This window comes from the organism of the source record quoted next, unplaced genomic scaffold (assembly GCF_019419815.1).
Source record: "Pyrus x bretschneideri cultivar Hongxiangsu unplaced genomic scaffold, Pyrus_bretschneideri_v1 Contig47, whole genome shotgun sequence".
Taxonomy (NCBI): Eukaryota; Viridiplantae; Streptophyta; class Magnoliopsida; order Rosales; family Rosaceae; genus Pyrus; species Pyrus x bretschneideri.
The window spans coordinates 901,672-917,045 of record NW_025999784.1 but is presented as its reverse complement, the minus strand read 5'-3'; the positions used below and the strand labels follow the sequence as shown (position 1 = coordinate 917,045).

General features: G+C 38.8%; 3 protein-coding genes across 3 annotated transcripts; 2 read left to right on the top strand and 1 right to left on the bottom strand.

Annotated features, from left to right (window-relative positions):
- The first annotated feature begins 97 nt into the window (after positions 1-97).
- On the top strand, positions 98-2,384 carry LOC103934966 (putative F-box/LRR-repeat protein At3g59170). Its single transcript, XM_018644428.2, has 3 exons — positions 98-1,114; positions 1,308-1,490; positions 2,079-2,384. The coding sequence occupies exons 1-3, from the start codon at positions 98-100 to the stop codon at positions 2,382-2,384; spliced, it is 1,506 nt and encodes a 501-aa protein (XP_018499944.2).
- A 697-nt stretch (positions 2,385-3,081) lies between these two features.
- On the top strand, positions 3,082-10,235 carry LOC125469877 (F-box/LRR-repeat protein At4g14103-like). Its single transcript, XM_048567932.1, has 4 exons — positions 3,082-3,097; positions 3,190-3,872; positions 8,933-9,544; positions 9,644-10,235. The coding sequence occupies exons 1-3, from the start codon at positions 3,082-3,084 to the stop codon at positions 9,296-9,298; spliced, it is 1,065 nt and encodes a 354-aa protein (XP_048423889.1). The 3' UTR covers positions 9,299-9,544; positions 9,644-10,235.
- Positions 10,139-14,232, bottom strand: LOC103934965 (ABC transporter B family member 29, chloroplastic). The gene is made up of 10 exons (XM_009344731.3): positions 13,525-14,232; positions 13,229-13,315; positions 13,025-13,132; positions 12,588-12,854; positions 12,150-12,233; positions 11,674-11,890; positions 11,474-11,559; positions 11,080-11,267; positions 10,802-10,931; positions 10,139-10,485 (listed from the first exon to the last, which is right to left on the bottom strand). Exons 1-10 carry the CDS (start codon positions 14,134-14,136, stop codon positions 10,354-10,356), a joined length of 1,911 nt encoding a protein of 636 aa, XP_009343006.1. The 5' UTR covers positions 14,137-14,232; the 3' UTR covers positions 10,139-10,353.
- Positions 14,233-15,374: the final 1,142 nt, after the last annotated feature.

The following is a 15,374-nucleotide window of genomic DNA, read 5'->3' as shown; positions in this document are numbered from 1 at the left end:
TTCGGTTAATTGATGTTTCAGTGTTCAATTGAAAAACGTATTTCATGGAACGCAAACTGAAGGTATTGGGCTACCCAAGTCTTATTGAGAGTATGACATGGTAGATAGATTCAGCGATCTCCCCAACGGAGTTGCTTATCGCATTCTTTCCTTCCTTACTATAAGGGACCTCACTTGTTTCGGCATTGCGTCCAAAAGATGCAGAGCACTTTATCTGTCAATTCCGTCATTGGAGTTACGTGATTTCTTGCCAAAGACAACTCCCACGGGCGAGTTTAGGTTTTTCAGCCACACAACGTGTGAGTTTAGGTTGAGGTTGTTCAGTTCATTGGATAGGTTCTTGCTTCAGCGTGGTGATAATAGGATAAACTACTTCGGTATTTATTGGAATGGTCACTCTGACCTAGGCAGTGATCGAACACCATGCTTCTGTGTTAATGTGCGTTCCCAAATAATCGATTGGATTCACAATGCAGTGAGGTGTAATGTTGAAGTTCTTTGTGTTTCGAGCAACTTAAAAGATTTTTTGGTGGAACCGTTAGCATTTCCTTGTGATGTCTTTCTTTGTGCAACTTTGAGGTCTCTATGTGTGAACATGGATGGTACAATTGTTAAAACACCTTCCGTTTCTTTCTCTTCTAATATTGAATATTTAGAGTTAATCAATGTTGATATAGAAGATGAGGGGTTTTTCAAATGGATCTCATGTTCCTGCAAATTCATCAAGGAATTAATTCTATCTGATGTTGGTCGAGTAGAAAATATCATAATTGAAAGCTCGTCTTTGGAAAAATTTGAAGTTTACGACCATTTTTATGACGGTATTTGTACACTTAGCCATCTTACCATCTCAGGCAAGAAACTTGAAACCATAGCTATATGGTGGAGCTTTGATTCGCATAGTGGCACGTCGTTAAATATGTATGCTCCAAAACTTAAATATTTAGAATGGAGAGGGCATCTGACGAATCAGGCAAACTTGGGACAGCTAGAATGTTTAGAAAAAGCTCTTATTTGCCTGGAGCCAAAAGCAGATGACTCTGACAAACAGATTAAGCATTTTTGCGTTTTACACAGGGTTGAACATCTTGTTTTAAATGCAGCGACCTTCAAGGTAATAAGAACCACGATCCTTCATACTGAATATTATTTTCCGGTGAAAAACTATATATTTTGTTATTCGAATTTTTTTTCTCTCTTTACATTTCAGTTTAAACAGGATTGCAATGCTTTTACGTTAAAAGCGGTCTCACTTGCTATAACAAAATGAGAAACATGATATAGGTTTTGCTTTTTTCACATTGCAGGCTTTGTTCAGGGAAGGATCCGCGCATGCTCAATTCGATCATGTTTTTAATTTGCGATTGAATCTAAGGAGGTTTTCTGATGATATATTTCCTGCAGTGGTCTCACTATTGAAAGGATTGCATAATTTGTGTACTTTGTACATAAGTTGTGTTGTCCCAAGTTTTCTGCAACCTCAACGTGATGTAAGTTAAGTCTATGATTTCCTTTCTTAATATCGTAAACCTCCATCTACTCATGAAGAAAAATTCAGTCACAACTTGGGCTAGTTCTATTAGTATTAAACTCCATGTTGTAATAAGGAATAATTTATTTCCATTTGTTTTAAGAAACTGTCTTCACATTGTAAAAATTGTCAAAATTAAACCAAGAAATATGAAATGTCACAATATACGTTTTAAGATGAAAATCAAATAATTCTCTAAACTAAAGTATGCAGTGTCCTAATGTTTGTTTAGGTCCCGTTTTAAGATAAACTTGTCTACACATGGTAAAAATTTTCGAGAATGATTCATTCTTTAGAGTTTTTGTCACGTCTTTGAGCTTGCGAATATGTATTAACTTGTCAACATGGACACCTTGTTGGTGAAGCCAAACTGTTACTAGCTTCTCAAGCATGTTTAACCACACATCAATCAACTAATAAGCTCCTTATATTAATAAAATTGGGTTGGTCCCAATATTACTATAGAGAGGTTTTAAGGTATTTCATTTGGCTTCTTATTTTTTGGAAATTTTCGAATTGGTTGCTTGTTGTCTTCTTGCTGTTCCAGGTATCTGGGTTTGATAAGGCATACTGGAAGCTACAGAATCTGGATTTTGTTGATCAGATTAAGAAGGTTACCCTAGTGCTGGATGGGTCTAATAATGGGATTGACTTTGCACGGTATATACTCGAGCATGCCAAGAACCTGGAGCAAATGGACATACAATATTTATTGAATCCGTCTGACGATGCTACACAAAAGCTAAATGAAAGTAAGAAGATGTCCAAGGCCACAGTTATCTTTGAGGAAGACTTTGTGGAAGACTCCGATAAAAACTTGGAAAACTTCGATGAAGACTTCGAGGAAGACTAAAACTAAATCAACAAAGAAAGAAGTTTTGATGTTTTTCAGAAGTTGTTTCATGCTATAATATTGAAACCTTACGTTGATATGCGTTGTTTATTCTTATTGACTGATCAGAGTGGATTTCTACCGTTTTAGATTGTCATAAATCTTATTTTCGATTGTTCTTTTGCTCAATTCAAGCTCTTTGGCTTTAAACTAGAGGAATAAAAAATGAAGAAAATATTTATTCCAAGGAATTGAGATAGTTGTAGAGAGAGACGGCACAGAGAATTCATTTTTATTGTTCTTAGATGTCTTTTTACATGAGAGTAAGCAATTTTTCTTTGGTTGGGGGTGGGGTGGGTAAAAATAAAATAATAATAATAATACTAAATATTGTTATAAATATTATATTAAAGTGTAATTTTGTAAATCCTAAATAGATTTGGTTACTAGTTATTCTTTTCATATAGTGTTGTATTTACTTGGACGACAAGTAATTCATCTCCTCTTTTATGAATTTAGAAAGCAATGACAAACGCCCCACACTCTGAACTCTGAAGCACCAGTTCAATCAAGGGCACCCCAAAATCAACAAAACTAGGGTTTGTCGCGCTCAGTATCTGCAGAACTCAGAATGATGGAGACGCATCCACCCATTTCCGCTCGCACAGTCACCCACTATTACTAGTTAGAGTATGCTTGAATTCTGTTGGGTACCACAATGGTACGTACTCCGTGTACTCACCGTACTTTTCTTCAATTTTGGTTCAGCATGTAAAGATCACAACTTAATTGGAGTTTTTAGTGTTTAATTCCAATTTCTCAGTAGTATTAATCGAAACGCATCCCTCCAAAAGAAATAAGTTATTGGCTACTGAAAGTTGTGATGGTGAAGGAGGTTGTAGTGGGAGGACGGCAGACCTATCTGGTAACCTTCCAGACCAAGTTGCCGATCACATTCTTTCCTTCCTTGCTATAACGGACCTCGCTCGTTTCGTCTGTGTGTCGAAAAGATGCAGAAAACTTTACCTATCAACTCCTAAGTTGGTTTCTGATGAATTTTCGGAGGCGAATGCGTCCGAGTGTAATCAAAGGCTAAAGTTGTTGAGTTATTTGGATAGATTAATTTCTCACCGCGGGGATAATAGGATAGAGTGCTTTCGTTTTCGTTGGTATAAACACAATGCAGACAACGGTGACGAAACACCATGCTCCTGTGTTCATGAGAACTTTCGGATGCTCACGTGGATCCAGAATGCAGTAAGGTGTAATGTCGAAAAGCTTGATCTTGATATGACTTTATATGATTATGAGGAGGAACTGTTTCCGTCTTGCATCTTCCTTTGCAGATCTTGGAGGTCTCTAGTGGTGAACATGAATTGTACAATAGTTAAAACTCCTCGCCGTAATTTTTCCTCTAATCTCAAGTACTTGGAGTTGGGATATGTCCGTGTAGGAGATGAGGATTTTTTCAAATGGGTCTCATGTTCCTGCAAATGCATTGAGGAATTTGTTGGGGTTTAAAAATGCTTCATTACTTTGGAGATGTTTATCTCACAAAGGAGAAAATAATGCAGCGGAATTTGATAGGCAAGAGAAAGAAAGAACACTCAAAGTGTTATACAAATTTTTTTTATTCTCACACAAACTTAGTACAAGAGAAAACACTCAAACACTCTTACACTTCTTCACTCTTTTTCTCACTTCCTCTACATTCTTACATAGCAATACAATCTCTATTTATAGCCTTGATTAACCAACTCACCATGTCGGTGGAATTGGACTAAATTCCTCCTAGCCACAAGTTTTGTGGTTCTAGATATTTCTGCTTGCAAGCCTACTTAAATATTGCAAGAACTCGCCAGATTTTTTAGTATGCATGCCTAATGCACCGACAACCTTTTGCTAGAATTTTCTAGCACATTTCATGAGTTTTCTATGGGCTAGATCATCTTCTTGGGCCAAGAACAAGATTACAATTCAACATCCCCCCATAATCTTGTCTTGTGATGCCGATTGAGTTCCTTAATCTCACAAAGTCTTCTTGTTTGAGTGGCTTGGTAAATATGTCTGCGATTTGGTCTTGAGACTTCACGTATTCCACTTGCACATCCTTTCTTGCAATGCACTCTCTTATGTAGTGATAACGGGTATCTATATGTTTGCTCCTGTTATGGAATACTGGATTCTTTGCTAGGGCTATTGCAGACTTGTTGTCGATATAAATCTATGTTGGTTCTTTTTGCTGCATGCTTAATTCTTTGAGCAAGTTTCTTAGCCAAATTGCATGACAGACGCATGCGGTAGCAGCTACGTATTCAGCTTCGCAAGTAGATAGTGTGACAATTGGTTGCTTCTTCGACATCCATGTGAATGCAGTGTCTCCCATGAAGAACACAAATCCAGTAGTGCTTTTTCTATCGTCGGAATCTCCTGCCCAATCACTGTCGCTATATCCAACAAGTTTGTAGTTATCAGAACTTGAATAGAACAAGCCAAAGTTAACAGTACCTTTGAGGTCTCGAAGAATTCTTTTGACGGTCTTCAAATGTGTAGTTGTGGGGTTCTCCATGTGGCGACTGACTAATCCGACGGCATAGAGAATATATGGTCTTGTGCAAGTCAAGTAGCACAAGCTCCAACTAGACTTTTGAAAAATGTTGGATCTCCGCTTTCTCCTTTGTCATGCTTGGTTAGTTTGACTCCGCACTCCATTGGCGTGCTTACGAGCTTGCAGTCGTCCATTTTGAACTTTTTTTAGTATCTCCTTTGTGTAGCTTTCTTGGGAAATGAAAATTCCTTCTTCGTTCTACTTGACTTCAATGCCTAAGTAGTATGCCATCAGCCCGATGTCCATCATCTCGAATTCTTTGGTCACCACTCTCTTGAACTCTTCAAACATACGTGGATTACTTCCGGTGAAGATTAGATCATCCACATATAAGCACACAATCAAAACATCTTCATCTTTGACTTTGACGTAGAGAGCATGTTCATGAGGGCACTTGGTGAAGTTGTTCTCCTGGAAGTGCTTGTCGATGCGACTATTCCATGCTCTTGGCACTTATTTAACCCAAAGAGGGCTTTTTCCAGCTTCAAAACTTTGTCTTCATGCCCTTTGATTTCATAGCCTGACGGTTGTTGAATGTAGACTTCTTCTTCAAGTACTCCATTTAGGAAGGCGGACTTCACATCCATTTGTTGAATCTTCCAACTATTTTGAGCTGCCAAAGAAATTAGTAATTGTATAGTTTCCAACCGAGCAACGGGTGCAAATACCTCATCATAGTCGATTCCGGCTCTTTGACAATAGCCATTCGCCACAAGTCTCGCCTTGTATCTTTCGACCTTTCCATTGGCATTTTTCTTTGTCTTGTACACCCACTTGACTCCGATGGCTTTGTGTCCTTCCGAAAGAATAACGAGTTCCCATGTATCATTCTTCTGGATTACTTTAATTTCTTCATCCATTGCTTTCCTCCACTTACTATCTTGCACTACTTCTTGGAAGTCAACTGGTTCATAATCAGGAAAGAGACAGAAGAAAAGTGTAGGATTATCAAGTCTTTCAGCTACCTCATAGAGATCTCATATACTTCTTGTGCGTGGTACTTCTCTTTCATTTCGACTCCCACTTGACGATGCTGGTGGATTGCCATGATTGGTTGATATTGGTGAAGCAAGTGGAGTAGTGGATTCTTGTTGAACCTCTATTGTTTGCTCCATCATCCCTTGTTCATTATTTTCTTTAAACTAAGGAAAGAAGTGAAGATCACCTGCATGTGAGCCAAAATTTCATTCTCCTTCTTCATCGAACGTCACGTCTTGACTGATCACCGTCTTCCCATTGTTTGGATTATACAGCTTATAGCCTTTTGAATTTGTGTCATAGCCGGTGAAGATGAATTTCTCACTTTTGTCGTCGAGTTTGGTTCTCTTCTCGTCTGGTACATGTACATGGGCTATGCCTCCAAAAACTCTTAGATGAGAAATACCTGGTTTTCTTCCACTTCATGCTTCTTGCGGAGTTTTTCCCCACACACTTCTTGTTGGAGACCGATTGGATAGGTAGATAGCACATGCTACAGCTTCTGCCCATAATTCCTTAGGCAATTTCTTGCTTTTGAGCATGTTTCGAGCCATGTCGAGGATGGTTCGATTTTTTTCTTTCCACCACACCATTTTGTTGAGGGGATTTTGGAACTGTCAAAGGTCGACAAATTCCCTTTGCTTCACAAAACTCTTGAAATTCATTCGAAGTGAATTCTCCTCCTCGATCAAATCTCATGGCTTTGATCTTGCAACCACTCCCCTTTTCTACAACAGCTTTGAACTTCTTGAATGCTCTAAAGACTTCTGATTTCTGCTTCAAGAAATACACCCAGGTTTTCCTTGAAAAATCATCAATGAAGAGAAGGAAATAATTATTTTTACCCAAAAAGCTTGGTTTTATTGGACCGCACACATCGGTGTGAATGAGCTCGAGTGGCTTCTGGGCTCTTGTGGTCGACTCCTTTGGAAAGCTTTTCCTGAACTGTTTCCCAAGTAAACATCCTTCACAAACTTGATCAGGGTGGCTGATGCACAGTAAGCCTCTCACCATCTCATTCTTAGGTAATAACTCCAATCCCCCAAAGTTAAGATGCCCAAAACGAAGATGCCAAAGCCAAGATATGTCTTTGTAACATATCTTGAGACACTTTGCAACATCGTTTTGACTGTTCATGGGAAACATCCTATTCTTTGACATTTTTTCCTTGGCAATTAATCTTCCTTTGTCATCTCTAAGAAAAAGGCTATAATTTTTCGTATGAAAATCAGAACCTTTTTCTAAGAGTTGACCCAAGCTCAAAATGTTGCTTTTTCATATTGGGCACGTTAGTAGACATTTGAAATTAATTGGTGACCGCCATTTTTCAAGGGAATAAGGATGTTACCTTTTCCTTTTACGGGTATTTTGGATTCGTCTCCAAAAGAATCGTTACCACTCACTGATTCATTGAGCTCTACGAAGATGCTTCTTCTTCCACACATGTGATTGCTGGCATCGGTGTCAAGGTACCATGTATAGTCTTGGTCTCCATCATTGTTCTTGCATGCTAGTAGCACAACGCCATTCTCTTCTTTCTCTTCTTTCACATAATTGACCTTCTCATCAAGTCTGCTATTTGGAGCTCTACATTCCCAAGTATAATGCCCAAACTTTTGACAATTATAACATTGAACTTGAGATTTTTCATACCTCAAGTTTGAGCGTCCTCTTCCACAACCTTTTGTTGACCTTCCTTCTCTTTCGTAGTTGCGATGGTTGTTGAAGTTCCAACTATGTCCACGTCCATGTCCACGTCCGCGACCTCAGCCACGACTTCTTTCGTACTAGCTTCTCTCATTGTCGAAGCTTTCTTCTTTCTTCTTTGGTTGGACATGCGTCTTGAGGAGCTGCTCATCATTCCCTTGCCTCTTCTTATGTTTCTTTTCATATGCTTGTAACGAACCCATTAATTGCTTTATACTAATTTCTTCCAAGTTTTTAATTTCTTCATCGTCACGACAGTGTGCTCGAATTTGGGGTCCAACGAGCATAGTATCTTCTCCATATTTCTAACATCTTCTAACTTTTCTCCATTTCTTTTTAATTGATTGGAAACAGCTAAGACTCTTGAGAAATAATCAGAGATTGATTCAGACCCTTCCATTTGTAGAGATTCGAACTCACCTCTTAATACTTAAAGGCTAACCTTTTTCGCTTGTTCGCCTCCTTTGTCAGAGGTTTGAAGCTTCTTCCATGCTTGCTTGGCAGATGTTGCACTCGAGACCTTCTCAAAGCCATTGTCATCTAATGCTTGGTAGATGAGGTAGAGAGCCTTCTTGTCTCTCTTTCTTGAATCTTTCAAACTCTTCTTCTGGGGTTGAGACAGAGTAGCTTCATCTTCTGGCTCAGTGTAGCCTTTCTCCACAACTTCCCAGACATCGTGTGCACCCAAAAGGGCCTTCATTTTGATACTCCAATTATCGAAGTTGTTGTCGAGCACTGGAACTTGGAAGGCTGCCATAGCGTTGCTAGCCATAGCTTTGGTACCACTTTGTTGGGGTTTAAAAATGCTTCACTACTTTGGAGATGTTTATCTCACAAAAGAGAATGTAATGCAGGGAATTTGATAGGTAAGAGAAAGAAAGAACACTCAAAGCGTTATACAAATTTTTTTATTCTCACACAAACTTAATACAAGAGAAAACACTCAAACACCCTTACACTTCTTCACTCTTTTTCTCACTTCCTCTACATTCTTACATAGCAATACCATCGCTATGTATGGCCTTGATTAACCGACTCACCATGTCGGTGGAATTGGACTAAATTCCTCCTAGCCACAAGTTTTGTGGTTCTAGATATTTCTACTTGCAAGCCTACTTAAATATTGCAAGAACTCTCCAGATTTTTTAGTATGCATGCCTAATGCACCGACAACCTTTTGCTAGAATTTTCTACCACATTTTATGAGTTTTCTATGAGCTGGATCATCTTCTTGGGCCAAGAACAAGATTACAATTCAACAGAATTACATCTTGAGAACATTAGTGGGACAGAAACTATCACCATTGAGAGCTCGTCATTGAAAAAGTTACATCTTTCTAATTACCGTAACGAAATTTGCCATATTAATATCTCAGGTGAGAAACTTGAAGACTTAACTATTGCCTGGGTGTTTGATTCACCAAACGAAAATTCCTTAAGTATTTGTGCTCCAAATCTTAGGGATTTGAAATGGGTCGGAAATCTGATGAACCGCCTAAAGCTGGGAAAATTAGAACGCTTATTTGCTGCCGGGGTTTTATTGCAGCCCGAAGTAGACGACTCAGACAATGCGTTTGAGGTTCTTTGCAGTTTATGCAGGGCTAAGTGTCTTGTTCTAAAGTACCATAACCTTTTAGCCTGATAATTTTTCTTGGCAAAGACCAACCTTTTCAATTTATTTTTATAACAGTTTCATTAACTAGATGAAATTCATTTTTATGCTACGTTCTGTCGAGGAACATGAAATTTAGATGTGTTAAACATGCATTTTAAATCTGCAGGCTCCATTTAAGAAAGGATCCAGACAAGCTTTATCATGCGATGCACTCTCGTTGTATCTGAGCATCGGAAGCACTCAAACACATCTCTCGACAACCCTAAATCTAATGTAAGTTATCTGTGCTGCTACTTGCTTCAGTAGCGTACTCATCCCGTTCAAACTGCGTAACCTTATACAGATTTGCTTGTTGCCGTTCCTGCTTTGCAGACATTTGGGTTCAATGTAAAATATTGGAAGATGCAAAATCTTGCTTTTATTGATCAGCTTGCTGTGGTTCTAATGGAATTGAGTTAGCTACGTATGTGCTCGAGTGTGCCCCAGATTTGCAGGAAATGGTCGTACTTTTGTCACCGCAGCATATGGCGAAAGTTACGAGTCTTACAACAACGTTGGTGGGATGCAATAAGATTTCCAGTGCCGAAGTTATCATTCGGGAAAAGCAACCAAGAGAAGCAAAACATGGGTTTTAATTGTATGTAGATGTCACAGCCTCAGTTCTCGGAATTTATCCGGCAATGTTAATTAGCTCTGCTGTATACTTGCGTTCGTCTTTGTGCTCTGTTTTAGCAAAGTATCGGGTGGACGATCGATCGTCCGTATCAACTCGATGGAATGCATATGGGCATGGGAATTACATTATTTTCATAGATACGATTAACATGTTTTTTAGGGTATACAACTAACAAGGACATCCATCCACACTCATTGGTAATATAATTAGATTGATATTTTTGGAGAAAGTTGTTTATATTACAAACAAGTAATTTGAATTGCATAGCCAGAGTGCCTTTGCTTTCCATTTTTCTGAATTATTGTTGAAAAGAGCGACCTGGAATCCTGTATGTAACGCAAAATCAGAAAATCTCGCTTGGGCATGATCCATGTGTATGCCACTGCTTGTTGCCATGGTAATCGGGTCACGAGCCCCATGACACATGCTGACCAGCCAAGAGACTCGAGCGAGTTACCTCTTCAAGTTTTCCGTCACCTAAAAGGAACACTCGTTTAGCCATCAGTATCGTTTCTAACCGATGGGCAATCACCAGGACCTGTTAATAAGCACAATATCTGATCCATTAAGGTTCAACATATCTGCAAGTAAAAGCACGGAATGTATGCATGCACAGAAACATTATGTGAGATGCAACAGGCAGTGCAGTAAGTGTTTTTTCACTACCATTGCTCAACAAGAAATTTTTTCGTTGTTTCTTTGTTAAAAACAGATGGTAATGGGGTATCGCTGCAGTTGCACACACACAAACATAACTAGATAAAAGATTGTACTGCAGTTAAATCAGTTGAAAAATAATAAGATGTGGGAGGAACAGAGGGCATGCTAGGCAGATAGGATGTGCTGATACTTACCGTATGATTTTCCATCAAGCGTTGGACAGCTTCTCGGACCAACAACTCAGACCTGCTATCCAAAGCAGAAGTGGCTTCATCCAAAATCAATATAGAAGAATTCTGATAGAGTGCCCTTGCAATAGCTAGTCTGCATTCGAGGAGAGAAAACAGAGAAGTTTATTAACAAACTTTTGGTGTATTTAACATGTAAATCACCATATTCAACGTGAGCTTTTTTTTTCGGCTGAACCTAGCAATCATACTAAACATCAACATTTGGATCATGGTTGCTTCACCTTTGCTTCTGACCTCCACTCAAACTTGAGCCTCTTGGTCCTATATTGGTTTCATACCCTTCAGGGAGGTTTCTAATAAATTCATCTGCATTTGCAGTTCTCGCTGCATCCTCGACCATTTTCATGTCAATATTTGTCATGAGATCCTTATACCCAATATTTTCAGCGACTGTTCCTGAAAATAGTGTCTAACAAAGACAAAGTTCATTGTATGATTATTTGAAATAATAAAACAAACAGCGTGAGATAATTGAAAAACTTTTTACTCAAATCATTCTAAGCATAGAAGTAGAAGGAAGATTTTGTGTTTTAGCCCTTGTAACGAAATTTTATTGTTTCTTTTGTGGACAAAAAGAAAGAGAGACACCAAGAGATATAGATATAGGTCACTCACGATATCCTGACAAACGAGGCCAACGTGTCTCCTTAAACTTGTCAACTTGACGTCTTGGATGCTGTGGTTATCAATAAGTATACAACCTGTAAAACAAGAAGAACCCATATGGTGCCTCCAGATTTAATATGCAGATTCATAAATGAACAAGAAAATGCTCATGGCAGCAGAATCGATAAACATAATTCCGAAGAGCTCACCTGATACAGGATCATAAAGTCGAAGAAGTAGTTTTGCAAGGGTTGTCTTTCCTCCTCCAGAGGGCCCAATGAAAGCAACTGTCTCTCCAGCTTTAATATGCAGATTCAATCCATTCAAAACATAAGGCATATTGTCCCCGTATTTAAATGATACATCACAAAATTTGACCTCTCCTGTAACGCGGTCTAAATCAACAGCATCTGGTTTCTCCTTTATCTGTGTTCAGGAATAAATAATAGATGTCAAAGCAGCAAGAATAACAACTACACTGAACGATCACAATGTTGAGTTAAAAAGTAGAGTTAAGCATCTAGTCAAAGGCACAAAATAATGATTTATATATATTTACAGAAAGAGCATTCGTATTGCACTGGTGTAGAACTAATCTCAACGAATTTTATGTGTTTATGTATCTGAAACAGATAATTACACCAAAGATTCTCCACTTGAGTCTTTTGTTTAGGAAAAAAATTACCATCGATTTGAACCTGGTCAATTCAAACAAGCGTTCAATAGCTGGTTCTCCTTGCTTCAACTCATTGTATGCTTTTCCAACACCCTGCGCGATTCTTTAGATTCAGATTGATAACTTAGGACAGCTCCTCAACAGCTGAACAATAATAATAAATACAGAATGATCAGGAAATCAGCTTCAGACAACTGCAGCAAATTATTTACATCTCATAAGTGGACCAAAGCAGACTAAGTTAATAGTGTCAATTGAATTTCAAGAAACGTGAAATGAAGGACATAAAATAATTCTCCGAAATCCTATAAAAAATAATAATGCTCCAAAATATTAAGAAATCTAAAAAGACAATTTCTACATATCACTAACCAAGTTAAAAAAAAGCTATGGAATACGATTAAAACCCGCAAACTGAGTTAAGAAGGCTATATCACGTAATATTACCTGAATTGGCTCAACTAGAAAAACCAATGCCGTTACAAATGAAACCACGTCACAGCTGTCAAAAGTGCCGCGAGAAAACACCAGTGAACCAGCACACAACACAAACAACACTCCAAAATATATAATCTGTGTTATCTGAGGAATAAGCGCCTTCATCTTCTTCTTTTCCAAATGTGCAGAGAGGTCAGCGTAGGCAAACTTCCTAAACCTAGCATTCTCACACAACTCAGCATTGTTTGCTTTCACAAAAAGAATTGCAGGGAGGACCTGCAACGCAATAATATAAGAACTAACCACGATCCACCAGCCAATGACGAAGAAACTCCAACAAAGACGCGCATGCGCAGAAACCATAATGTTAATGCAAGAAAGAGAGTTGAGCACTCATGGAAGTATATACTATGGAGCAGGGTTATAATATAAGATATAGTGTATACCTCATTGAGATACGCTGAGAGAGCAGCAATGGTAAGTTGGGCCTTGTTAGATATCTTTCGGAGCTTCACACCGAGACGGACAATGACAAGAGCCATACATGGAATCACCTACCCATACTCCAAACCACAAAAGAGAATCAAACCACACTCAACCAAGAGCACAATAACTTTACGTGAACTAAACAAAATTACCAACTTAATTACCAGAGCTGAAATCAAAGACAGCAAAGGGCTGATAGACAACATCTGCGCAGCCATTGCTAACAACTGCAGAGCACTGGGTACAATGGTCTGCCATTCACAAAACCAATCAGAACCCACATAATCAACAAACATTTGGTAGGTGCTTCTCGAAAAAGCGCTTCTACGACCAAAAACACTTGTCAACTTTTCTGCTAGGCGCAGTTAGATTGTAAGAGCTTTTAGCCCCTTCAAAAGCAGTCCCAAACAGGTCCTAATAGTCGTTTTGTGAATAAAATCAATCATAGTACTTTACTCACATTGAGAAGAGCATAGACAGTGTCAGCAACATCCGCCGCCTCAGCAGTGATCCTATAAGCTACGTCTCCACTCGAAACACCGCCTGAGCCTTCAAAAAACCCCAAGTCACTCCCCAGAAACCTTTCAAACACTTCAGCCCGAACCCGGTAAACGGCGCTGAGCGCTGCGTCCCAGAGAAACGCCTGCTGCCAGTACACGGCAACAAGCCTGGCGAGCACCAAGACCCCCACGGCCAAGCCCTCGTTTCTCAACGCGGCGGGGTCCAAATTTCCGATAAAGGCTGAGAATTTGCCCATTTTGGTGACGGTTTTCGAAAGGGAGTAGACGGAGACGAGGCTGCAGAACCAGCCGAGGAGGATTGGGCGACGGTGGGAGAGAATGTATGGTTTGAGGGAGGTGATGGAGTGGAGGGTTTGAGAGAAAGGGTGGCGCTTTGTGGGGTTTGGTGGGGTGGTGGGGAGGAGGGAGGGAACATTTGTGGAATTATGCGATTTGAGGAGTGGGAGTTTGGGTTTGGGGAGAGGGGAAAGTACGTGTTGGGGTTTGAGGTGGAGGTGGAGGTGGAGGAAGAGGGGCGGAGGTGGAGGAGGTTTCAGAGAAATTAAAAACATTTTTGGGCATTTTTTGAGGAAGAAGAAGGTGGTTCGTTGGCCTTCAGGTTCAGCTCCAAACTTGAGACTCACTTTCGGGACACGGAAATAACTGTGCACTTTTGCTCACAACCGTGCTAATCCTTATTATCGTATAAGTTTAAATTTTAAAATTTGTATTAATCAAATAAATAGATATCAAAATTTGATTTCATTTAATGAAGAAAAATGAAGTAATGATATTTAAAAATAAATAGAATAGTGAACATTACCATCATTTGAGGGTGAGCAAAATTATTCTTCAAAAATAAACACAAATTTAAAGTTTTATTCCACGTCTTTATTCTATTGGTACGAGAAAATACGTGCATAACATGTTTATTCTCTCCTATTAAACTTCTAATGCCATGAAATTACATCACTTGCTCTAGCCCAAATGTATTCTCTATCGTTATTGAGAACAATGTTTTTTGACAAGTCGGCATTCTTTTTTTTTTTTAAGGTAATAAATATTCTATTAATCAAATATATCAAGAAGCATTATTGATTAATATAATTTTATGATTACAAATGCAACAAAAAGACAATACAAAACCTATCACACATAACCATATCAAACCAAACTAGAAGATACGCTCACGAGAACAAAATCTTGAAACACTTTGTGATGAACTTGCAAAAGATTGATGCTCACGAGGATAAAATCTTGAAACATTTTATTTAACATTCTTAAAAAATAAAAATAAAACAACAACAACAAAAATTAAGGAACACTGCGTTAGATTTCATGTTTCCTTACATAACTCATACAATGTATAGTTGATAGAGAATTTACCAAATCTACATCAAATTATCCGAAAAGTAGTTACTACCATGCAAGTTCCTTCATTCCAAAATAACACTAGAACAACAGAAGCAACGGAAGGGGCTGGAAATTTTTCCCATTGCTTCTACATCGCCCGGGCTTCGAAGTTCATTTCTCTCTCAATTTCTTGGTTAGGGCAAATATCGCCCCGACGACAGCCACAACCATAGCCGAGATTATAACGCTTGTCTTGACCGTCTGCGCTGCATCTTTCTTCTCCTTCTCCTTCTCCTTCTTCTCCTGCTTCCTCTCTTCAGCCTCTACTTTGTCCTTGAAGATGATAAGGCCAACATTATTCCCAAGACTGCACTACATATATATGAGAGGCACAAAAGAATAACAAGGTTTCCGACTTTTTTTTATGAAATTTGGTTGCTAAAAGTGTTCGTGTTAG